The sequence below is a fragment of the Mixophyes fleayi genome, chromosome 4 (genome assembly GCF_038048845.1).
Source record: "Mixophyes fleayi isolate aMixFle1 chromosome 4, aMixFle1.hap1, whole genome shotgun sequence".
NCBI classification, from domain to species: domain Eukaryota; kingdom Metazoa; phylum Chordata; class Amphibia; order Anura; family Limnodynastidae; genus Mixophyes; species Mixophyes fleayi.
The window spans coordinates 1,537,413-1,564,610 of NC_134405.1; the positions used below are offsets into that span (position 1 = coordinate 1,537,413).

A 27,198-nucleotide genomic window follows, 5' to 3' on the forward strand; every position below is an offset into this window, starting at 1 on the left:
CTACAAGCGCGTTAGTATGGTACGAGATCAGCTAGCATCTACAAGCGCGTTAGTATGGTACGAGATCAGCTAGCATCTACAAGCGTGTTAGGATAGTACGAGATCAGCTAGCATCTACAAGCGCGTTAGTATAGTACGAGATCAGCTAGCATCTACAAGCGCGTTAATATAGTACGAGATCAGCTAGCATCTACAAGCGCGTTAGCATGGTACGAGATCAGCTAGCATCTACAAGCGCGTTAGGGTAGTACGAGATCAGCTAGCATCTACAAGCGCGTTAGCATGGTACGAGATCAGCTAGCATCTACAAGCGCGTTAGTATGGTACGAGATCAGCTAGCATCTACAAGCGCGTTAGCATGGTACGAGATCAGCTAGCATCTACAAGCGCGTTAGTATGGTACGAGATCAGCTAGCATCTACAAGCACGTTAGTATGGTACGAGATCAGCTAGCATCTACAAGCGCGTTAGGATAGTACGAGATCAGCTAGCATCTACAAGCGCGTTAGTATGGTATGAGATCAGCTAGCATCTACAAACGCGTTAGTATGGTACGAGATAAGCTAGCATCTACAAGCGCGTTAGTATGGTATGAGATCAGCTAGCATCTACAAGCGCGTTAGTATGGTACGAGATCAGCTAGCATCTACAAGCGCGTTAGTATGGTACGAGATCAGCTAGCATCTACAAACGCGTTAGGGTAGTACGAGATCAGCTAGCATCTACAAGCGCGTTAGTATGGTACGAGATCAGCTAGCATCTACAAGCGCGTTAGTATGATACGAGATCAGCTAGCATCTACAAGCGCGTTAGTATAGTACGAGATCAGCTAGCATCTACAAGCGCGTTAGCATGGTACGAGATCAGCTAGCGACTACAAGCGCGTTAGTATGGTACGAGATCAGCTAGCATCTACAAGCGCGTTAGTATGGTACGAGATCAGCTAGCATCTACAAACGCGTTAGTATGGTACGAGATCAGCTAGCATCTACAAGCGCGTTAGTATGGTACGAGATCAGCTAGCATCTACAAGCGCGTTAGTATGGTACGAGATCAGCTAGCATCTACAAGCGCGTTAGTATAGTACGAGATCAGCTAGCATCTACAAGCGCGTTAGTATAGTACGAGATCAGCTAGCATCTACAAGCGCGTTAGCATGGTACGAGATCAGCTAGCGACTACAAGCGCGTTAGTATAGTACGAGATCAGCTAGCATTTACAAGCGCGTTAGTATAGTACGAGATCAGCTAGCATCTACAAGCGCATTAGTATGGTACGAGATCAGCTAGCGACTACAAGCGTGTTAGTATGGTACGAGATCAGCTAGCATCTACAAGCGCATTAGTATGGTACGAGATCAGCTAGCGACTACAAGCGTGTTAGTATGGTACGAGACCAGCTAGCATCTACAAGCGCATTAGTATGGTACGAACAACTGCATTTCCATTTTGATGTGTGATCTGTTTTACCTTTGTAGATAATTATATGTGTATTTTAATTAGAGATGCTCACTGACCCCTGAGTTTTGGTTTTGGCTATGGATCTGGATTACCTTCGTGTTCTGGTTTTGGTTTTGTTTGGTTTTGTTTCGCAATTTTTTAAACAAATTTTAATTTTTTTGGCTAAAATAGCATAATTTTGGTATTATTTTGTACCTACATTATTATAAACCTCACTAACACTAATTTGCAGTCATTTCTTATTACACCTATTAGTGCAAATTCAGAAATATATAGAGCTGGTATATTATAATTTCGGTGCCAGAAAATAGCTTTTCTACAAGAGGGGAATATCTGATACCCCAAACACTTGTAGTGTAAATTAGGAAAAATGCCTCCTACTACTCTCTTCCTGCTCTATTCCTGCGACCTAACCCTTCTCTCTCCCCCTCTCTCAAATGGCACTGGATCGCTATGGAAGCGGTTATTTATTCAGTCTAAAAATCGCGAGATTCGAGGTCCGACGACGTCACGGTGACGTTTTGCCTCATTTTGGAATCCAAATAGACGGGAGAGTACCGAGTCGAGTCGGCTCGGGATTTGGATTCCTGAAGCTCGGGCGAATTCGGTTCTCGGGGAATCAAGACCGCCCATCTCTAGATTTAATTCATTAAAATATAAGTATAAAAACATATTACGCTAGATCCATCATAATTTCTATTTGCATGATATCCCTGAATATTATTGGAGTCGGCTTTCTCATATTCCGGGGAACAAGATTATTGGAATTTCGCTAAAAGTACCCGCTATGTGAACATAAAAAGAATTCATCCTGTAAGTTTATTTGTTTGGGGGGAAAGAATTTGATGTATAAGGAGAGACCAAACTACGCTTGATATCATCCTCCTGTACACAGAGGTGGATCATACGGAATTCTTCACAAGATTTATCAGCACCATATAATATGAACAATAAGTGTCTTTGAGGTGTACGAAGAGACTAATCACGTACCGTTTAATTAGAAGTAGAGTTTTATTCTATAAAATATTGTGGGGATTTATGGTTTAAGTGGAGGTGATTATCCACCATTCTGATTCTGTTTCTTGGGGAAACAATGGTGCTGAATTGAATCTCAAATTTAACTTTATTTGGTATTTCTGACCTCTGGCTGGTCACTGTACTCAGCTAGTCTGTCTGCTTCCCTGGACTGCCTCGTGCCTGTATAAGTGTCATGTTCCTCGCTCCCGGCTCCATCTCTTCTCCTCACTCTCCCCCAGCCATGTATAAGTGTCATATTCCTCACTCCCGGCTCCATCTCTTCTCCACACTCTCCCCCAGTCATGTATAAGTGTCATATTCCTCACTCCTGGCTCCATCTCTTCTCCTCACTCTCCCCCAGCCATGTATAAGTGTCATATTCCTCACTCCCGGCTCCATCTCTTCTCCACACTCTCCCCCAGTCATGTATAAGTGTCATATTCCTCACTCCCGGCTCCATCTCTTCTCCACACTCTCCCCCAGCCATGTATAAGTGTCATATTCCTCACTCCTGGCTCCATCTCTTCTCCTAACTCTCCCCCAGCCATGTATAAGTGTCATATTCCTCACTCCCGGCTCCATCTCTTCTCCACACTTTCCCCCAGCCATGTATAAGTGTCATATTCCTCACTCCCGGCTCCATCTCTTCTCCTCACTCTCCCCCAGCCATGTTCCCTTGTCAGATACCTTATCCCAGTTCCCAGATACCATTCTCCAGGTCAGGTATAAGTGTTACATTCTTTACTCCTAATTCCACCTCTTGCCTCTCACTCCCCCCAGCCATATATAAGCATCAGATTCCTAACCCCCAGTTTTCATCTGTTGCCCCTCATCTCTCACCTCTAGAATTAGGTTTTATTATCATTTCAATCTCCATCATTCTAGCACATGCAGGAAGTACTGACAGGATTAGAAGACAGAGCACAACTGAGGGGACACTCACCATGCTGGAACAGATGTTCCAATTTTTCACTTAGACTCACACTCAGGTTTCCAAGCTTGGAGTTGAGGCTCCGTTCTGTCCTGTTTACTCCATTGTCTGTTGTAGAAAGAAAGTCAATGTTTATTCTCTGCCCCTCTCCTCAGTGAGCATCACCCTGGTGTAGTGGGGGTGGAAATGTAGTGTGAGTGTGAATATAGTGTGAATGTGGATATATTCTAAATGTGTATGCAGTGTGAATTCAAATATATATATATATGTGGCAAGAGCACACTTCTAGTGAAACACACTGGAACAACTTCTGGCTTTTACTTGGTTTTAAGGTCAGGATAGTAAAGGTATTTGACAACACACAGATTTCACACACTTTCTTGTGACCCTAAACACTAACTAGAAAAAGACCAGCTCCCTGAACACCAGCCAACTTCCCCAGTGTTGGTCACCCTGAACAGTGAATTAAACAAGGTTATTTTACCTGACACAGATCCCATAGCTCTAGCTTGATGGACACATGACACACCCACCTTCCCTGTAAGAGGGAACTCCCATCAGCTGTTCTGTTTGCTCTGACTTCAATCACACCCTATCAGTCTGCTGTAAGTTAAATCAAACTTGAAACTTTTATTTGTCACACATATGTCTTCAACCTGTTTATCTTTAATCTAGGTGCATTGCTGTACAGATTTGTTACTCTGCTTGCGTGCTTTCTCTGCATATTGCCATCTGAATGCCTCTTTGTTGCTATATATATATATATATATATATATATATATATATATATATATATATGGTATCATGGAGTTAGACGCAGGTTCAAACACACGTATACATACAGCATTCTCTCCCACTCTCCCGTAGTGTCCGGGAGACTCCTGGATTCTGAGTAGGTCTCCTGGACTTTTTCGCAGCCTGTCCAGTTCCTATAGCACAATAACAAGATTCACACTTCACCTCCCTTCTGGGGTCTCCCGGAGGGAAGAGTAAGCAGTTGGTCAGCAGGAGTCACATTATGTGCTGATGAGGGTATGAAAGGGGCATTGTTATCTTCTGCTGCTGGATTTCTGTGTTTGACCCTGGCTTTGTTCACTGGACCTTGCTGTTGGATCTCTGCCTGCACTTCAACTCCTGGCCTGTTTATTGACTTTGTGTCCTGTTTGTCTTGTTTTGTATGTGTGTTGCTCCATAGTTGTGAGTCTCCTTGACTCTAATTCACTCACTATTAATAACAACTATACACATCAAGTCCAGGGGCATCCGAGTACCAGTGAGCAGTGTGGTGCTGGAAGAGACGGCTGTTAATGGTGGAAAACATCCTGCACCATAGGTTGTGTATAGGGGTTATCAGTTGCTATAGTGGGGTTCTATTGTGGGGACCTCTAGCAGTTACTACTGGTCCCAGCAAGTCCTGGCATGCCTATAGTGTGACTACGACAGCAGCATATCCTGGGTGCCAGGGCCCGCTATGGCTTGTAGTTCCAAAAACACTATAAAATAAAGGGCTGGTTTTCCTAGGGAGGGGGCACATGATTTTGCAGCCCTCATATCCCATAGGGAATATTGCTCCAGGCTGAATGGGTTGGTCCCGGCTGTCAGTATGGGAGGGGGGCCCCAAGCTGTTGCTTCCCCTGCTATAGTATCACTAGCCCAGACTTGTGTTGGTTTGGATGCCATTATGTCAACATTATTTACATAAATTGTATCCAACTGTACTTCAGGCCCATAGTCTCCAACTACAATGTGAGTGTAGATGTAGTGTAAGGATCGGGGTATAGTGTGTAGATGTAGTGTGAGTGTAGATGTACTGTGAGCATTGATGTAGTGTGGGGTTTGGGGTATAGAGTGTAGATGTAGTGAGTGGGGTATAAAGATAAAAGTTGAGTGTTAACGTAACATAATGGATGAGGAGTGTGAGTGTGACGCACTCACTGGTCATGATGACAACGAGGATGAAGATGATGATTAGGAGGAGACCAACACAGAGGGATAGTAGAGCGTAGACCAGATAGGGGGGCTTTGGGATGTTTCTGCTCATGAGACCTGTGGAGAACAGATAGAGAGGAGAAGGATGAGCCCACTGGTCCCAGTATAAAGGGAACAATCCCCTTTACAATATAACATAAACACAGTTAAAAAAATACATTTTAACACAGTATACAAAACAAAAATCTTCCATCAAGTAATCCATTGGGAATGTTTAATCCTGGTAATCTAATGGAAATAAAATATATTAACATATTATGTGATCTGCTAAATTGGGTCTTTAAACAGATTCCCTAATATAAATATTTGGCTTAACACTGATTGGCCGCTGGTGGAAAAAAGAGATCTGGACTAGGAAGATGAAGTCTTAAATTATTACATGTATAATCTAGATTATATCTACTGTAAGTGTGCTAGACTAGTTATTACATGTATAATCTAGATTATATCTACTATAAGTGTGCTAGAGTAGTTATTACATGTATAATCTAGATTATATCTACTGTAAGTGTGCTAGACTAGTTATTACAAGTGTAATCTAGATTATATCTGCTATAAGTGTGCTAGACTAGTTATTACAAGTGTAATCTAGATTATATCTGCTGTAAGTGTGCTAGACTAATTATTACATGTATAATCTAGATTATATCTGCTGTAAGTGTGCTAGACTAGTTAATACAAATGTAATCTAGATTAAATCTGATGTAAGTGTGCTAGACTAGTTATTACATGTGTAATCTAGATTATATCTGCTGTAAGTGTGCTAGACTAGTTATTACTAGGGATGTGCACCGGCGACTTTTGAGGTCTCGTGTTTTGTGTTTTGGATCCGGATTTTCGTTATTTTTGAGGTTCGGATTTGTCTCGCAAAACACTTGACGAAAGGTCTCGGTTCGGATTTAAGGTTTTGGATTCGGATTTTTTTGCAAAAAAACATAAAAAGTTTAAAAATCAAGTTTTTGGGCTTATTTTCACTCCTAGGCTATTATTAACCTCAATAACATTCAATAACAAGCATTTCCACTAATTTACAGTGTATTCTGAACACCTCACAATATAGTTATTAGTCCAAAACGTTGCAACAAGGTATCTTTCTGGACTGCGTAGAGGAGTGGGTCACCACAATATATATTAAAAACCCTGAACTTTTATGATTCGCACCAATAAATGTACCTGGACTGCGTAGAGGAGTGGGTCACCACAATATATATTAAAAACCCTGAACTTTTATGAATCGCACCAATAAATGTACCTGGACTGCGTAGAGGAGTGGGTCACCACAATATATTAAAAACCCTGAACTTTTATGATTCGCACCAATAATTGTACCTGGACTGCGTAGAGGAGTGGGTCACCACAATATATATTAAAAACCCAGAACTTTTATGAATCGCACCAATAAATGTACCTGGACTGCGTAGAGGAGTGGGTCACCACAATATATATTAAAAACCCTGAACTTTTATGATTCGCACCAATAAATGTACCTGGACTGCGTAGAGTAGTGGGTCACCACAATATCTTAAAAACCCAGAACTTTTATGAATCGCACCAATAAATGTACCTGGACTGCGTAGAGGAGTGGGTCACCACAATATCTTAAAAACCCAGAACTTTTATGAATCGCACCAATAAATGTACCTGGACTGCGTAGAGGAGTGGGTCACCACAATATATATTAAAAACCCTGAACTTTTATGATTCGCACCAATAAATGTACCTGGACTGCGTAGAGGAGTGGGTCACCACAATATCTTAAAAACCCAGAACTTTTATGAATCGCACCAATAAATGTACCTGGACTGCGTAGAGGAGTGGGTCACCACAATATATTAAAAACCCTGAACTTTTATGAATCCCACCAATAAATGTACCTGGACTGCGTAGAGGAGTGGGTCACCACAATATATATTAAAAACCCTGAACTTTTATGATTCGCACCAATAAATGTACCTGGACTGCGTAGAGGAGTGGGTCACCACAATATCTTAAAAACCCAGAACTTTTATGAATCGCACCAATAAATGTACCTGGACTGCGTAGAGGAGTGGGTCACCACAATATATATTAAAAACCCTGAACTTTTATGATTCGCACCAATAAATGTACCTGGACTGCGTAGAGGAGTGGGTCACCACAATATCTTAAAAACCCAGAACTTTTATGAATCGCACCAATAAATGTACCTGGACTGCGTAGAGGAGTGGGTCACCACAATATATATTAAAAACCCTGAACTTTTATGATTCGCACCAATAAATGTACCTGGACTGCGTAGAGGAGTGGGTCACCACAATATCTTAAAAACCCAGAACTTTTATGAATCGCACCAATAAATGTACCTGGACTGCGTAGAGGAGTGGGTCACCACAATATATTAAAAACCCTGAACTTTTATGAATCCCACCAATAAATGTACCTGGACTGCGTAGAGGAGTGGGTCACCACAATATATATTAAAAACCCTGAACTTTTATGATTCGCACCAATAAATGTACCTGGACTGCGTAGAGGAGTGGGTCACCACAATATCTTAAAAACCCAGAACTTTTATGAATCGCACCAATAAATGTACCTGGACTGCGTAGAGGAGTGGGTCACCACAATATATATTAAAAACCCTGAACTTTTATGATTCGCACCAATAAATGTACCTGGACTGCGTAGAGGAGTGGGTCACCACAATATATATTAAAAACCCTGAACTTTTATGATTCGCACCAATAAATGTACCTGGACTGCGTAGAGGAGTGGGTCACCACAATATATTAAAAACCCAGAACTTTTATGAATCGCACCAATAAATGTACCTGGACTGCGTAGAGGAGTGGGTCACCACAATATATATTAAAAACCCTGAACTTTTATGAATCGCACCAATAAATGTACCTGGACTGCGTAGAGGAGTGGGTCACCACAATATATTAAAAACCCTGAACTTTTATGAATCGCACCAATAAATGTACCTGGACTGCGTGGAAGAGTGGGTCACCACAATATCTTAAAAACCCAGAACTTTTATGAATCGCACCAATAAATGTACCTGGACTGCGTAGAGGAGTGGGCACTGGGCACCACAATAAAATATATAAAAAACCTTCAACAGATCTGCATTACACTACACATACGGCTGCTCCTCCATCCTCTCCATCATATACATGTTGGAGTTTTAGCGTGTGACAACCTCTTGTTTTTGATAATGTCAGTGCATTTTGAATATTTTTCAATTTGCCCCACACCACTGAATGTACTTTATCTATGATACGCATCTATCTATCTTGACTGCGTAGTGTGGTGGCCCCGGTACACAATTTGGTACAGAGGCCACAATATAATTAAAAAACCCTCCACGTGTCAGAATTCCACCAAACAAGTATCTGGACTGCATAGTGGGGTGGCCCCGGTACCCAATTTGATACCGGGGCCACAATACCTCCTCCAAACATGGTACAGACAATTCGTCATTGAGATCCCAGACAGACAGGGTCAAAGTGTTATTGTTTGACTTTGTAAACCCAAAAAACTGTCCCTGTTGCACATAGTCGTGCAATGAAGACTGACTTTTTCATTTAAAGGCACGATCTTTCAAGTGTAGTGTTTGTAAGTCTAAGTCATATTATACTTTTGGTAAAATTGGTTTATTTTGTTCCTCTTTATGGTAATTAGTAATAGAATTAAAGTATGAAATAGAATTAAAGTATGAAATAGAATTAAAGTATGAAATAGAATTAAAGTATGAAATAGAATTAAAGTATTAAATAGAATTAAAGTATTAAATAGAATTAAAGTATGAAATAGAGTGGTATATAGAGTTGTAGTGTGGTATAGATAGAGTGGTCCACACAATATAATAATAATAAAACCCTCAACTGGTCTGAATTCCACCAAACAAGTATCTGGACTGCGTAGTGTGGTGGCCCCGGTACACAATTTGGTACCGAGGCCACAATATAATTAAAAAATTGGGCATCAACTGTCACCGTTGTTTAATATCTGATACACCTAAATATGGACTGCACAGTGGAGTGGCCCCGGTAGTAAATTTGGTGCCGGGGCCACAATACCTCCTCCAACTTCCAAGTGTAGTGTTTATAAAGACAGACAGCGTCGAAGTGTTATTAGTTGACTTTCTTAACCCTAAAATTGTCCCTGTTGCAAATATTCGTGCAATGGACAGTTACTTTTTTATTGAAAGACTCAAGCTTTCAAGTGTAGTGTTTATAAAATATAAACAACAATACAGTAGTTTTAGAGCACGTCAATACCTCTTGTTTTAAATTATGACACGGCATTTTACTTTTGGTTTAATTTCTTGTATTTTTTTAAATTTGGTTTAACTTTTTGAACATGGCAAACGACTGTTGATTGGTCATATAATGAAAAAAAAAAAGGTCCAAGATGGAATTGTCCTTGGGCCCTCACACCCACCCTTATGTTGTTGAAATAGGACATGCACACTTTAACAAACCAATCATTTCAGCGACAGGGCCTACCAAACAACTTTGGCTGAAATGATTGGTTTGTTTGGGCCCCCACACCAAAAAAGCTATTCATCTCTCCCTGTACAGACTAAACAGGCTCTACTGAGGCAAGATGTCGTCCTCATCCTCAACCTCTGATTCCTCTCCCCCTACAGTGTGTACTTCCTCCTCATCACACATTATCAATTCGTCCCCGCTGGACTCCACAACCACAGGTCCCTCTGTAGTATCTGGAGGGCAGTGCTGTACTTCATTGAGGAATTGATTATTCATTTTTATAAACATCATTTTTTCAACGTTGTGAGGAAGCAACCTCCTTCGCCGCTCACTGACCAGGTTCCCCGCTGCACTAAAAACTCTTTCCGAGTACACACTGGAGGGGGGACAACTCAGGTAAAATAGAGCCAGTTTGTACAGGGGCTTCCAAACTGCCTTTTTTTCCTGCCAGTAACAATATGGACTGTCTGACATGTCTACTTGGATGGTGTCAGCAAAGTAATCATCCACAATTTTTTCTATTGTGACAGCATCCAATGCAGCGAGAGTAGACATGTCTGCAATGGTTGGCAGGTCCTTCAGTCCGGACCAGATGTTATCAGCATCCCCGCCAGTGCCTCTTTTGGGAAAACTGAGCTTTTTCCTCGCAGCCATAGATGTGGAAGAAAATGAGGGTGGAGCTGTTGGCATGTCACGGTCCTCTTCAGAGGACAATCTCCTGACCAGCAGGTCTTTGCACCGCTGTAGACTTGTGTCCGCCGGAAACAGAGACACAACATACGCTTTAAACCGAGGATCGAGCACGGTGGCCAGAATGTATTCCTCTGACTTTAAAAGAGTGACCACCCTCGGATCCTGGCAAAGCGTACGAAGGGCTACATCCACAAGAGCTACATGCTTGGTGTAATCGCAATGGCTTACCAGCTCCTCCCTCACTTTCTCAAGCTGCTTCTGCAACAGCCTGATCAGGGGAATGACCTGACTCAAGCTGGCAGTGTCGGAACTGACTTCTCGTGTGGCAAGTTCAAATGGCTGCAGAACCTTGCACAACACGGAAATCAGTCTCCACTGCGCTTGACTGAGGCGCATCCCCACTCCTTTGCCTATGTCGTAGGTGGCTGTGTAGGCCTGAATGGCCTTTTGCTGCTCCTCCATCCTCTGCAGCATATAGAGGGTGGAGTTCCAGCGCGTCACAACCTCTTGTTTGAGGTGATGGCAGGGCAGGTTCATGCTTTTTTGATGTGCCTCTAGTCTGCGGTAGGCACTGGCTGAATGCCGAAAGTGTCCAGCAATTTTGCGCGCCACCGCAAGCATATCCTGCACACCCCTGTCACTCTTGAGGTAATGCTGCACCACCAAATTAATGGTGTGGGCAAAACATGGGACGTGCTGGAAATTGCCCATATTTAATGCCCGCACAATGTTACTGGCATTGTCTGACACCACAAATCCCCATGAGAGTCTAAGTGGGGTAAGCCACTGGGAGATAATTTCCCTCATTTTCTCTAATATGTTGTCAGCGTTGTGCCTCTTATTAAAGCCTGTAATGCACAATGTTGCCTGCCTTTGCATGAGCAGCCATTTTGTAGATGCTGCTACTGATGCAGCTGTTGCTGTTGCTGCGGAAGGGGATGCATCTACCCAGTGGGCTGTCACAGTCATATAGTCCTTCGTTTGCCCAGAACCACTTGTCCACATGTCCGTGGTTAAGTGGACAGTGGGTACAACCGCATTTTTAAGAGCACTGAGGACACTTGATCGTACTTCTCTGTACATTTTTGGTATCGCCTGCCTAGTGAAGTGGAATCTCGAGGGGATTTGGTACCGGGGACACAATACCTCCATCAACCCTCTAAATCCCACTCCACTGATGGCGGACACCGGGCGCACGTCTAACACCAACATTGCAGTTACAGCCGCAGTTATACGCTTTGCAATAGGGTGACTACTATCGTATTTTGTGGTCATGGCAAACGACTGTTGGACGGTCAATTGTTTTGTGAAAGACTTAGCGGTCTTACGACTTCCCCTCTGGGAAGATGACCGACTAACAGCAGCAACAGCAGCAGTGGCAGTAGTAGGCGTACCGCTGCAGGATTCCTCGGATGAATCCCGTATTGAGGAGGACTCAGTCTGGCTGCTGACTTGGGCTGCAGGACTGAATCTGATGGAGATTGTGGAGGAAGTTGACGAGGAGGGTGTTGCTGGTGTGTATCCAACTGGACCACGGGATTTAGGTGTCCCTGTACCGATGAGGGTCCTAGCCCCAGTTCCTGAACTAACCACTGAACTATGAAGGTTATTCAGGTGACGTATAAGGGAGGATGTTCCTAGGTGGGCAAGATCCTTACCCCTGCTTATTTGAGCTTTACATAAGCTACATATGGCCATACATTGGTTGTCTGGATTTGGATAAAAATAACTCCAGACCGAAGAGGTGCATTTTTTGGTCTTCTGACCAGGCATGACGATGGGCTTTTTCATCCCATGGACATCAGCTGTTTCCCCCCCTGGTGCCTCATTTACAATAACCACATCACCATCCTCATCATCAAGTTCCTCCACAGCGCCAGCTACATCATCAATAGCCTCCTCCCGAGCCACCTCTTCCCGTACAGTGATGGGAAGGTCAGGCTTGACAACCACCAACATCCTTGGACTCGCCTTGTGGATTTGTGATAATTTCTCTTTAGAAGGCAGAGTTGTTTGCTGTTTTGTTGCTGACAGCATAACTCTCTTCAATTTTTTGTAGGGGGGGGAGGAGGAGGAGGGCTAAGATCCGTGGGTGAAGCTGAACCACTAGTCATGAACACGGGCCAGGGCCTAAGCCGTTCCTTGCCACTCCGTGTCGTAAATGGCATATTGGCAACTTTACGTTTCTCCTCAGATGATTTTAAGTTTCTCTTTTTGCTACTTTTTCTTAACTTGGGCTTTTTGGATTTTACATGCCCGGTACTACGAGATTGGGCATCGGGCTTGGAAGACGACGTTGATGGCATTTCATCGTCTATGTCATGACTAGTGGCAGCAGCTTCAGCATTAGGAGGAAGTGGGTCTTGATCTTTCCCTACTTTATCCTCCAAATTTTTGGTCTCCATTATATGTAGCACAAGATACTGCAGAATGTGTGAACTTGGTAATATTGCAGTACCAATGGACTTATACTGCTGGATTGGTTTTGCAAATTTGGTTATAATTATTATATATTTTTTTTTTTTTAAATTTTTTATTTTTTTTTACTTTTTTTTTATTTTTAAAAAACTTGGGAATAGTGGGGAAATAACTATGCCCTTAGAAGCACAGAGCACAGGACACAGCACCACTGGACTGAACAGGACACGGCACAGGACCCAGCAGCACTACGGAACTCAGCAGGACAGAGCACAGGACACAGCACCACTGGACTGATACTGCAGAATGTGTGAACTTGGTAATATTGCAGTACCAATGGACTTATACTGCTGGATTGGTTTTGCAAATTTGGTTATAATTATTATATATTTTTTTTTTTTTTAAATTTTTTTTTTTTTTTACTTTTTTTTTATTTTTTAAAAACTTGGGAATAATGGGGAAATAACTATGCCCTTAGAAGCACAGAGCACAGGACACAGCACCACTGGACTGAACAGGACACGGCACAGGACCCAGCAGCACTACGGAACTCAGCAGGACAGAGCACAGGACACAGCACCACTGGACTGATACTGCAGAATGTGTAAACTTTGTAATATTGCAGTACCACTGGACTTTTACTGCTGAATGTGTGAACTTGGTAATATTGCAGTACCAATGGGCTTATACTGCAGGATTGGTTGTGCAAATTTTGTGGTAATTAAAAAAAATTAAAGTAGTTTTTGGTATTTTTTAAAAAAACTTTTTTTTATTTTTTTAAACACAGGGGAATATTGGGGAAATAACTATGCCCTTAGAAGCACAGAGCACAGGACACAGCACCACTGGACTGAACAGGACACAGCACAGGACCCAGCAGCACCACTGACCTCAGAAGGACAGAGCACAGCACACAGCACCACTGGACTGATACTGCAGAACACAGCACAGCACAGCACAGCACAGCACAGCACAGCACAGAACTAAACAGCACAGAACTAAACAGCACAGAACTAAACAGCACAGAACTAAACAGCACAGAACTAAACAGCACAGAGGACCACCTATCACACCCTCCCTCTACCCTGATCAATGCCCGAGTGAAGATGGCGGCGACTAGCGGGGAATTTATAGGATCCGAGTATTGCGAGATCCGACAACGGGATTATGAGTCAGAGCCTCAGTTTCACTTTTGAATTTGGCGCCAATACCCGGATCTGTCTCGGATCCGACTCGGATCCGCAACGTTCGGGTGGGCTCGGATTTCATAAATCCGAGTGCGCTCATCCCTAGTTATTACATGTATAAACTAGATTATATCTACTGTAAGTGTGCTAGAGTAGTTATTACATGTATAATCTAGATTATATCTGATGTAAGTGTGCTAGACTAGTTATTACATGTATAATCTAGATTATATCTACTGTAAGTGTGCTAGACTAGTTATTACAAGTGTAATCTAGATTATATCTGCTGTAAGTGTGCTAGACTAATTATTACATGTATAATCTAGATTATATCTACTGTAAGTGTGCTAGACTAGTTATTACATGTATAATCTAGATTATATCTACTGTAAATGTGCTAGACTAGTTATTACAAGTGTAATCTAGATTATATCTGCTGTAAGTGTGCTAGACTAGTTATTACATGTATAATCTAGATTATATCTACTGTAAGTGTGCTAGACTAGTTATTACAAGTGTAATCTAGATTATATCTGCTGTAAGTGTGCTAGACTAGTTATTACAAGTGTAATCTAGATTATATCTGCTGTAAGTGTGCTAGACTAATTATTACATGTATAATCGAGATTATATCTACTGTAAGTGTGCTAGACTAGTTATTACAAGTGTAATCTAGATTATATCTGCTGTAAATGTGCTAGACTAGTTATTACATGTGTGTTCTAGATTATGTCTACTATAAATGTGCTAGACTAATTATTGCATTTATAATCTAGATTATATCTGCTGTAAGTGTGCAAGACTAGTTATTACATGTGTAATATAGATTATATCTACTATAAGTGTGCTAGACTAGTTATTACAAGTGTAATCTAGATTAAATCTGATGTAAGTGTGCTAGACTAGTTATTACATGTGTAATCTAGATTATATCTGCTGTAAATGTGCTAGACTAGTTATTACATGTATAATCTAGATTATATCTGCTGTAAGTGTGCTAGACTAGTTATTACATGTATAATCTAGATTATATCTACTGTAAGTGTGCTAGACTAGTTATTACAAGTGTAATCTAGATTATATCTGCTGTAAGTGTGCTAGACTAATTATTACATGTATAATCTAGATTATATCTACTGTAAGTGTGCTAGACTAGTTATTACATGTATAATCTAGATTATATCTACTATAAGTGTGCTAGACTAGTTATTACAAGTGTAATCTAGATTATATCTACTATAAGCGTGCTAGACTAGCTATTACAAGTGTAATCTAGATTACATTTAGATCATATCTACCAAACAATGAGTTAGAATAGTTGCTAAATGAATTTTCTAGAATATAGTTACTATTACTGCGTTAGAATAGCTATTAGATACATGTTCTAGTTTATATTTACTATTATGATTTAAGATAGTTATTACATGCGGGTTCTAGATTATATTATTATCTTTGACTTATAAGGTGCCACAAAGGGTCCGCAGAGCCGTACATTACATATACAGGAAACAGAGACCCAAGACACAACATGATACAAAAATATATACAAACACAGGTGACAGGGTGAAGCAAATCAGATTATTTCTGAGACAGATAGTGAAAGGGATGGTAGAAATCAGCGAGAAGAAGGACGAAGCTTAAGAAAACAGGGAAAACAGGGCTAGCGAAGCAGGCCAAGAGGTACAGAGGGTGAAGGAACAGTAGAAGGAGCACACAAGGAAAGAGGGCCCTGCTCATGACAGCTTATATCCTAAAGGGAAGGGGGAGACACAAATAAGGTGGTACTAACTTTGGGAGAGAGCCAGGACAAGGAAGTTAGGAGGAGGACTGATAGACTTGAATAAAGAAATGAGTCTCAAGGGCACGCTTGAAGCCTTTGAGAGTAGATGCTAACCTGATGGAACGTGGAAGATTGTTCCACAGCTGGGGAGCAGCCCGGGCAAAGTCCTGAAGACGAGAGTGAGAAGAGGTGATCAGTGATGTAGTGAGGCGGCGGTCACAGGCAGAGCGGAGGGGGTGGGTAGGGCGGGTAGGAGTGTAGGTAGAGATTGGAGATGTAGGGAGGGGAAAATTGATTATGAGCTTTAACGGTGAGGGTGAGGAGTTTAAATTTAATTCTGTAGGCCATGGGGAGCCAATGTAGTGACTGTTGGAGGGAGACTGCAGAGACAGAGCGGCAGGAGAGAAAAATGAGGCGGGCAGCAGCATTGAGGATAGACTTAAGAGGGTCAAGGCGAGATCAGGTAGGCCAGAGAGAAGGAGGTTACAGTAGTCAAGGCGAGAGATACCTAGCGAGTGAACAAGGGTTTTTGTAGCTTCTGTGGTGAGACCGGGACTATATATATATACTGCACCCCACCACTGCCTGCCGGATGATAACTATATACATACTGCAACCCACCACTGCCTGCCGGATCATAACTATATATATACTGCACCCCACCACTGCCTGCCGGATGATAACTATATACATACTGCACCCCACCACTGCCTGCCGGATCATAACTATATACATACTGCACCCCACCACTGCCTGCCGGATCATAACTATATACATACTGCACCCACCACTGCCTGCCGGATCATAACTATATATATACTGCACCCCACCACTGCCTGCCAAATCATAACTATATATATACACTGCACCCCACCACTGCCTGCCGGATCATAACTATATATATACTGCACCCCACCACTGACTGCTGGATCATAACTATATATATACTGCACCCCACCACTGCCTGCCGGATCATAACTATATACATACTGCACCCCACCACTGCCTGCCGGATCATAACTATATATATACTGCACCCCACCACTGCCTGCCAAATCATAACTATATATATACTGCACCCCACCACTGCCTGCCAAATCATAACTATATATATACTGCACCCCACCACTGCCTGCCGGATCATAACTATATATATACTGCACCCCACCACTGCCTGCCGGATGATAACTATATACATACCGCACCCCACCACTGCCTGCCGGATCATAACTATATATATATACTGCACCCCACCACTGCCTGCCGGATGATAACTATATACATACCGCACCCCACCACTGCCTGCCAAATCATAACTATATATATACTGCACTCTACCACTGCCTGCCGGATCATAACTATATACATACTGCACTCCACCCCTGCCTGCCGGATCATAACTATATATATACTGCACTCCACCACTGCCTGCCGGATCATAACTATATACATATAGCACTCCACCACTGCCTGCCAAATCATAACTATATATATACTGCGCCCCACCACTGCCTGCCAGATCATACATACATTACCACACCACTGCCTGTGAAATCATACATACATACATACTGTACCCCACCACTGCCTGCCAGATCATACATATATACTGCACCCCACTACTGCTTGTGAGATCTTACATAAATACATACTGCACCCCACCACTGTCTGCCAGAACAGACATATATACTGCAACCCACCATTGCCTGTGAGATCATGTATACATGTTGCACCACCCCACTTTCTGCCAGATCATACATACATACATACATACATACTACATCCCACCACTGCCTGCCAGAACAGACATATATACTGCACCCCACTACTGCCTGCCAGATCATACATACCTGCTGCACCCCACCACTGCCTGCCAGAACAGACATATATACTGCACCCCACTACTGCCTGTGAGATCTTACATAAATACATACTGCACCCCACTACTGCCTGCCAGATCATACATATATACTGCAACCCACCATTGCCTGCCAGATCATATATACCTGCTGCACCCCACCACTGTTTGCCAGAACAGATATATATACTGCAACCCACCATTGCCTGTGAGATCATATATGCATGTTGCACCCCACCACTGTCTGCCAGATCATACATACATACATACTACTCCCCACCACTGTCTGCCAGAACAGACATATATACTGCACCCCACCACTGTCTGCCAGATCATACATACATACATACTACTCCCCACCACTGTCTGCCAGAACAGACATATATACTGCACCCCACCACTGTCTGCCAGATCATACATACATACATACATACCTGCTGCACCCCACCACTGCCTGCCAGAACAGACATATATACTGCACCCCACTACTGCCTGCCAGATCATACATACCTGCTGCACCCCACCACTGCCTGCCAGAACAGACATATTTACTGCACCCCACTACTGCCTGCCAGAACAGACATATATTTTTTAAATCAGATAAAATTTTATTGCATTTTATTCTTGTTTTTACACTTTAACAGCAAAAAAAAAAAGCCCAAAACATTAGGCTAAAACAATAACTACAGCCCACACAGTGTTACAAGCAGTGTCAAATATTCATGCACAGTAGATTCAAAATGCATCAGTATTCAGATTTTCAAATCAGGGAATACACATCATCTAAAATTTCAAGATACAATAAGATAATAACACAGTAGTACTAATATAAAATACAATCGTTGACCTTAATAACAAAGGAGGTGGCCGGATGTCTGCATTAGGAGAGCTCCACCTCCCCCAATCCTTCTGTGACATATGGGGATATCCTCCATCTGTACCATATTCTTTCATATTTATCCACTAGGTTCCTGCTGGTGTACATGAACCTTTCATGGCCGACTGTATCATTAACAAGGTCAATCCAGCTACTCACAGTCGGGCCTTCCGGTGCCATCCACTTCCTAGCTATGACCACTTTTGCCAACATAAGTAACGTATTAATGAGCAGTCTAATAAGCCTACGGAAGTTTTTGTTCAAGCCCAAACCAAATATACATCGTTTTGGCGTCAAGACAGATACTCCCACCTCCAATCGTTTAATACAATCCTCCACCTCTCCCCAAAAGCATGAAACCAATGGACACTCCCAGAGCATATGCCAAAGTTCCCTTTCTCACTCCCACACTTAGGACACAGGACCACCTGACCCCTATTAATTTTAGAAAGCCGAAGAGGGGTAAGATATGCTCTGTGCAGCAGAAAAAACTGAACTTGACGAAATTTAACTGATGCAGTGACCTCTTTCGGACTACACAACACCATATCCCATGCCTTATCACTAATCCACCTGACATCACCCTCCCACCTGCATCGCAGCTCCGGCAAGCCCCCTATACCAGATCCTTCCACCAATAATGAATACAGAAATTAAATTTGCCGCCTCTGGCCCAACCTTGACAGTTGAACCCTCAAAGATTCTGCATTGAAACTCGGGGCAGCTCCCCGAAACTGCGAGGCAAGAACATGTCTTAACTGCAAATACCTATAAAAGTAACCCCTAGGTAACTCATGTAATCCCTGTAGTTGCTCAAATGAATATAGTATCCCATTCTGATACAATTGTCCAATATGTATTATATTATAAATTCGCCAGGCTCCAGCTCCCTCCATCCTAACCAGTTCTCCAAAGTCCAAATTATCCCAAAGTAGAGTGCATGGGTCCAAGTCCAGTCCACCCCCAATCCGGGATGAAAATCGCCATACCTTTTGGCCTGTATCAATAAAGGAGGATCACCCCCAACCTTTCTACCATTCAAAAGAAACTGCACCCGTGTATGTTTAGAACCTGTCCTAGAGACTAGAAAATCATGCAAATCTACACCCATCCGCGCCCTGGAACCATACCTCAATATGTGTCAGCTGAGAGGCAAAATAATAAAGCCGCAGATTCGGCAAAGCCAAACCCCCAACTCTCGAGAACGATATAAAGTGGTAAGCTTAACTCTTGCCCTCCTGCCTGCCCACACCAAAGAAGCCATGAGACGCTTAATATAACGAAATGAGGGATATATATCGACGACTGCTGCAAAACATTCAGAAACTTTGGTTGAATTATCATTTTGACCAGATTAACTCTGCCTGTGACCGTTAATGGCAGCTGCTTCCATACCCCGATCCAGCTCTTAAGATAGTCAATCTGAAGCTGGACATTACGCTGGATATATTGACACACATCATTAGAAATCCAGATACCAAGATATTTAAATACTGGAGTCCATTTAAGAGGAGTCTGCAGGACCTGACCTATAGGGCAAGCACCCTTAATCAGAGTCACACTAGATTTATCCCAGTTGATCAAAAGCCCCGAGTACCTACCAAACACCGAGACCACGCGGAGTAACCTTGGTAATGACTTATTAGGATATGACAGAAAAAGCAGCATATCGTCTACGTAAAGGTCAATCTTGTCCGTCTTGCAGCCCATCTTCAACCCAGTAATGTCTGACTGCATCCTAACAACACATGCCAGTGGCTCTATGGCCAAGGCAAATAGGGTGGGAGACAGAGAGCAACCCTGTCTTGTACTTCTAGCCATACCAAACTGACGGGACACGAAGCCATTTACACAGACTCTAGCTGTGGGACAAGAATACAGTAATCGTACCCATTGAACAAAAACCGTCCCAAACCCAAATTTCAATAGCACCGCCCACAAGTACCTCCACTACACAGAGTCAAACGCCCTAGCAGCATCTAACGACACCACCACTGCCTCCTCCTCCGCAGGGTGGGGCAACTGCAGATGACAAAAGAGCCTACGCAAATTTATGGCTGTAGATTTTCCCGGCATAAAACCAGTTTGGTCAGAGTGCAATCACCCGACTCAAGCATGATGCCAAAATTTTTGCCAATATCTTTATATCCGTTGTCAGTAACGATATAGGTCTGCATAATTCCTGAAACAAGGGATCCTTTCCCGTTTTAGGGATAAGGACTATAAGAGCTTCAGACATAGACGGAGATACAGACCCCATATCTTGCAACCGTGGCACAAAAAACCCCAAATGCTTCTTATACAACTCTATGGGTATCCCATCTATGCCCGGAGCCCTGCCATTTGGAAACGAGGATATCGCAGCTACAATCTCCTCATCAGTGATTGACAGGTCCAAACTTTCTCTAGAACAGACATATATGCTGCACCCCACCCACTTCTTGTGAGATGATACATACATACTGCAACCCACCACTTTCTGCCAGATCATACATACATACATACATACATACTGCACCCCACTACTGCCTGCCAGATCACACAAACATACATACTGCATCCCACCACGGTCTGCCATATCATACATATATACTGCACCCCACCACTGCGTGTGAGATCATACATACATGTTGCACCCCACCATTGCCTGCCAGAACAGACACATATACTACACCCCACCACTGCCTGCCAAATCATACATACATACATACATACATACTGCACCCCACTACTGCCTGCCAGATCACACAAACATACATACTGCATCCCACCACGGTCTGCCATATCCTACATATATACTGCACCCCACCACTTCCTGTGAGATGATACATACTTACATACTGTACCCCATCACTTCCTGTAAGATGATACATACATACATACTGCACCCCACCCCTGCCTGCCAGAACAGACATATATACTTCACCCCACCACTGCCTTTGAGATCAAACATGTTGCACCCCATCACTGTCTGCAAGATCATACATACATACTGCACCACACCACTGCCTGCCAGATCTTACATACATACATACTACACACCACCACTTCCTGCTAGATCATACATACATACATACTGCACCCCACCACTTCCTACCAGATCATACATACATGTTGCACCCCACCACTGCCTGCCAGATCCTACATACATACTGCACCCCACCACTGCGTGTGAGATCATAAATACATGTTGCACCCCACCACTGTCTGCCAGATCATACATACATACTGCACCCCACCACTGCCTGCCAGATCCTACATACATACTGCACCCCACCACTGCGTGTGAGATCATAAATACATGTTGCACCCCACCACTGTCTGCCAGATCATACATACATACATACATACATACATACATACTGCACTCCACCACTGCCTGCCAGATCATACATATATACTGCATCCCACCACTGCCTATGAGATCTACATACATACTGCACCCCACCACTGCCTGACGTACAGTCTAAGGACTAGATTTACTAAGCTGCGGGTTTGAAAAAATGGGGATGTTGCCTATAGCAACCAATCAGATTCTAGCTGTCATTTTGTAGAATGTACTAAATAAATGAAAGCTAGAATCTGATTGGTTGCTATAGGCAACCAACATCCCCACTTTTTTAAACCTGTAGCTTAGTAAATCTAGCCCTACGTGTAAGAGATGTCTGGGGTGTGACGTGTTTGTGCTTTTCTACACTAAGTGGGTTTTCTCACAAAGTGTTTGGAAATGCACAGTTAAACAACACAGTTGGACAAACATTGGACAACATCTGAATACTCCCAGGAATAAGCTGCATCTGCTGCAGCCTAACTCTGCTACTGCTCTATCTATGCAGAACACTGCAAATAGGCATTTATTTAACTCCCTTAACTCTGTGGCTTTTACTCTTAAATCACAATGTTTAACACATTTCTTTTACTACTCTACTTTCATGGCATTATCTTTAGGACTGTATCATCCTTCACCCTTTCTGTCCACATTGCCCCTTCATTACTCCACTCACCCCTAGTTAACACTCATGAACTTTTGTCCAATTGATTTTCTCTAACTGGAACAGCCTCCTTCTCTCACCAGAAGATGCAAGGTCACACACTTTACAATCATCTTTCCTATCTTCCTCTCTGCTTCTATTAGTTGGTGATATATCGTTCTAATCCAGGTCCCCCACACTCCTCCACCACACATACAGCAGAACGCTACTGAAATCCAGCAAACCTCAAATGCATCACCTGTCTCACTTTTCATCCATAGTCCTTTAAATGTGCAATTTGGAATGCACGCTCTGTTTGTAACAAACTTACCGCCATACACCTTTTCCTTTCAAACAACCTCAACCTTAAGGCAATAACAGAAACATGGCTCACACAATCAGACACGGTCTCACCTGCAGCCCTTTCACATGGTGGTCTCTATTTCACTCACACCCCCAGACTGGGAGGTTAGACAAGGAGGGGGGGTTGGACTACTTCTCTCCCCACAGTGCACATTCACAGTTCTACCAAATGTCCCATCACTCACGGTCACATCTTTTGAAGTATATGCTGTCTGGGTTTTTAATCCATTCTCTATGCGTATCGCTGTGATCTATCGCCCCCCTGGACTGACAATTTCTTAAACATTTCTCTGCATGGCTCCCTCACTTCTTATCTTCTGACATCCCCACCATCATCATGGGTGATTTCTACATCCTCATTGCTAATCCACTTTCCAATGCTGCCTCAATACTGTTCCCTCTAACCTCCTCACTTGACCTCTCACAATGGATTGAATCCGCCACTCATCAGGATGGCCACTGTCTGGATCTTGTTTTCTCTAGACTATGTACAGTTTCTGATTTCCATAACACACCTTTCCCCATCATGGATCATCACCTTATCAACTACACGCTCACTCTTAGTATATTAACTTCTCTGCTGTTAAACTCTACAAAGCCTCCTCATATTCCCAGAAATCTTAACTCTATTAATCTTTAACAGTTTTACATCTCTCTCCAACACCTTCATTACCCAATCTCTACATATTCCTCCGCTGATAGGGCAGTTCCATTTCATCAGCCCTAACAACACCCATTGATCGAATGGCTCCAGTGAATAGTTATACTTCTCTGGATGTCAACGTGGCACACTGCAGTACGCGAAACTTTCAAAAATCTTCCCAAAGATTAGAACATCACTGGTGTAAATCTCCAACCTCTAATGATTTCCTCACATATACTGCTATCTATCAGGTTTATGTAAATGCTCTGGACACTGCTAAACAAACATAGTTCCAATCTCTCAGGCTCTTCTCAACTCTGACAAATAGGTGTTTAGAAGCTAGCTGGAGAGTGATGGAGCTGTCCCAGTTACTGCTCTAAGGTCTACGTGATGGCTCTCTGTCCTGATTTGGGATTAACTTATATGTATTACTATACACAGAAAGGCTCTTTTGTTTACTCTTGTTAAGTTATTTAGTCTTTTTTTTATATTTTTTAAAATACAGTATTTTATCATCTTGGATATTTGCATAGGTGCGAGCTCTTACCCACATCACAGTACCGGCCCAGGGGTACAAGGCTGTGAATAGACCTGGTAGGTGTAACCTGCAGTGTATTTCTGAGCTAAACTATATGCATGAAATACTTAATGATCTGTTCATCCTGCCCTCTAGTTCTGCCCTTTACAACAGGTTTTCCTATAAGAAGCAGTGCTTAGCTTTCATGCATCATTCTGACGCAGCGGAGTATTAGTTATAGGCATTCAGACTCAGCACCAAACCTTTACCCTTATCTTCTGTCTCTTTAATCGTCCTCAGTAGATTCTCCAGTCTTTCTAGTACATTGTGATCACTCATATTGACGTACACGTCTTCCTCGTCTTCCTGATTAGCAGTTTCTAAAGAAAATTAGAGACAATAATTACGAACCACAAAATATGACGACACAGGGGCAGAACAGTGCATCACCCAGCACCACAGCAGAATTTGGGTAGGGTCTCTGGGATGTCACACTGACCTCCAGACCCTATTCTGAGAATGCCCAGTGTGACACATGCCACTGGTCAGAAGAGGGTTCTACTCTGTTCATTTGAAAGCAGTTGGAGCCTCCATATTTATATCTCCTGTGTGACCAGACCAATCCTTGCAATTTCTGTTACTTGACACAATAACACCAACACATTTACCTGTCCTCATTTCCATATCATTGGTCTTCCTCATTTCTCTGCGTGTGGATCTGTTGTGTTCTGTGCTGTGCACTTTAGGAACTTACACTGTACTAAAGTTATACAGTAAAACTTTTTATCAACTTCTATTTCCTCAAAATGTGATAAGCGGAGTGAAAAGCAGAACTCAATGTCTTACATTTAGATATTGTGATAAATTGGGTGGTGACAAAATGGTTACGTGCACCCATTATATTAACCATTTCTCCTGTTAGGGCTTTATGTAGATGTTTGCATCACTTTGGGGAATGTAATATTTTTTTTAATAATTGCAGCCCCAGTTAGGATGTAACTGTCTACATATTTATAATTGGAATGTACAAATAAAGGATTAACCTGTGATGATACCGGGCTTAGTGTATTGCTCTGTGCTATCAAAAGTTCAATAATCACCCAGTCCTGGTTAGGTAAGCCAGGTAGAGCTGCAGGGTAATCACACACGAGGTGTTGTCCAGGGCTCTGCTAATACCTGAAGCACCAACCGTGCACACTACAGTCTGTGGCATAGTTGCTTGGATACCAGTAAGTAGTAGTTGAGAGCTGCAAAGGGATTCAAGGGCGACAAGGGTACTGGCATGGGGTCGGTGCGTTTACCCTTCAGGCAGTACAGAATAGTGGTCCATGTTCCACAAGGGAGCTCACAGACAGATGACTCCAGGATTAGGCTAGGATTATGGTCCACCTAGATGTGAGATAAGTGTGAAACAAGAGAAGGCCATTGTACCAGCTGAAATTGGGTCCGTATGCCCTCTCAGAGGTACTAAGGGAGGTGACAGCAGAACAGAACCCTGCCGCAGATACTGATAAGGGCTCGGAAGCCCTTGGAGCAGAATGCGTGTAGTGGGTCCCAGCCCCAGCGTCTATGAAGAGAACCCAAATAAGGAATTGTGACACCTGCAATATGTTGGAGCTAGGGCCCAGCTACAGATCAGCCTGGCAGCGGGTCTGTGCACCCAGCCAGCAGAGTGAGATTTTGGGACAAGGCCCTAAAATATGAGAAAGAGTAGTGGGTCTCAGCCCCGAAGATTACGCAATGGTGGCTTGTAACTCCACAGCATGTAGAGTGGGTCCCAGCCCCAAAGAGTACACTGTAGTGGTTCATAGCCCAACTGCCAGTCAAGTGGGTCCCAGCCCCACATCGTTTAGAGTGGGTATCAGCCCCACCATAACACCCCAGAAAAAGTGACAGAATTGTTATAGGTCCTCCGGAAAGATGGCGGTTCTAGATGAATGCACTCCAGTAAGGCTGCAGTGTGTGGAGTTATCACCTTCACCAATAAGTAATAAGTACCCTTATCCCTGGGAGCACTTCTTCAATGTCTAGGCAGAGAGAAAAGGAGCCTACATCTGGGAGCAGATGAGAGCCCTCATGGATGCATTCTTCCTGTGCCAAAAGGCTGCTATAGACCGAGGTCTGACCGAAGAACTTGGGTGGAAGATGCTCATTAAATCAGTCACATGTAAGTTTTGCCAGCTGACTCAAGAGATCCAAGTTTCTGTTATACAAAATCCAAGCCCGCTGAGTCAGTGATCAAAGGAAAAAACAGCTGAAACAGTGTTGAATCCCAGCCCTCATATCCAGCAGTCCAGCTAGGCTACCAAGTGGTCTGTTGCTTGCACAGAAGCAAATGAACAGCAAGAATACTGGAAATCAACCCCAATAGATCCTTTGGAATGGATGGACTGGATTACACTAGTTAACTGAATGTCAACTGTGTGGTGTTCCTTATTGTTATCAGGATCGTAGGGCAATCATCCAGGACATCAAACGTATCAAGAAAATCCAGTCAAGGCTTTCAGATGAGTCTCCTGGAGCAGCTGTAATGCTTAGAAGAGTGTTTTGAACTGGCACAAGAAGAGGCATCAGATTGTGGACAGCTCAATAGCCCAATCTGGCAAGACCAGTGCCGAAGGTTGGATGCCGAAAGACATGGAGGTCATCCCCAGGGAAAAGATGCCCCATCCAGCTGATGATGTTATGGGGTAAGCTACAGGGAGTCAGCTACTTGCTCCCAAGCCAACCCAGCTGGGGAAGGACCGCATCAAAGTGGATGCTGGTAACAAGGCTTCTAAAGAGAAGAGTGTGCAACCAGCTAAACCGCTAGCTTTGATGCTGACCTTGACCAGGAGGAGGCTAAGAAGCGCCGCCTGCAACCCCTTTCCTCCTTTCTGGTGGAAAATCATAGTGAAACTCTAAGTGACTAGTCTGAGCTGTGTTACAACTGGCTATTTGCAGGATGAGGACTTGTCAAGTGAATACCAACCACTGGCTGCCCTGTATATTACACAGGGGGAAGCAGACATCAAAC

General features: G+C 43.1%; 1 protein-coding gene across 1 annotated transcript in view; it reads right to left on the bottom strand.

The window, feature by feature from the left end:
• LOC142150932 (asialoglycoprotein receptor 1-like) overlaps nt 1-24,926 on the bottom strand; it is a 61,313-nt gene extending 36,387 nt beyond the window's left edge. The window contains exons 1-4 of the mRNA XM_075206131.1: nt 24,851-24,926; nt 24,452-24,562; nt 5,344-5,454; nt 3,421-3,516 (exon numbers count right to left, since the gene is read on the bottom strand). Of these exons, the coding sequence (XP_075062232.1) occupies nt 3,421-3,516; nt 5,344-5,454; nt 24,452-24,562; nt 24,851-24,884 (352 nt within the window). The 5' untranslated portion in view covers nt 24,885-24,926. The remainder of the gene's footprint in view (nt 1-3,420; nt 3,517-5,343; nt 5,455-24,451; nt 24,563-24,850) is intronic.
• Between the last annotated feature and the right edge of the window lie 2,272 nt (nt 24,927-27,198).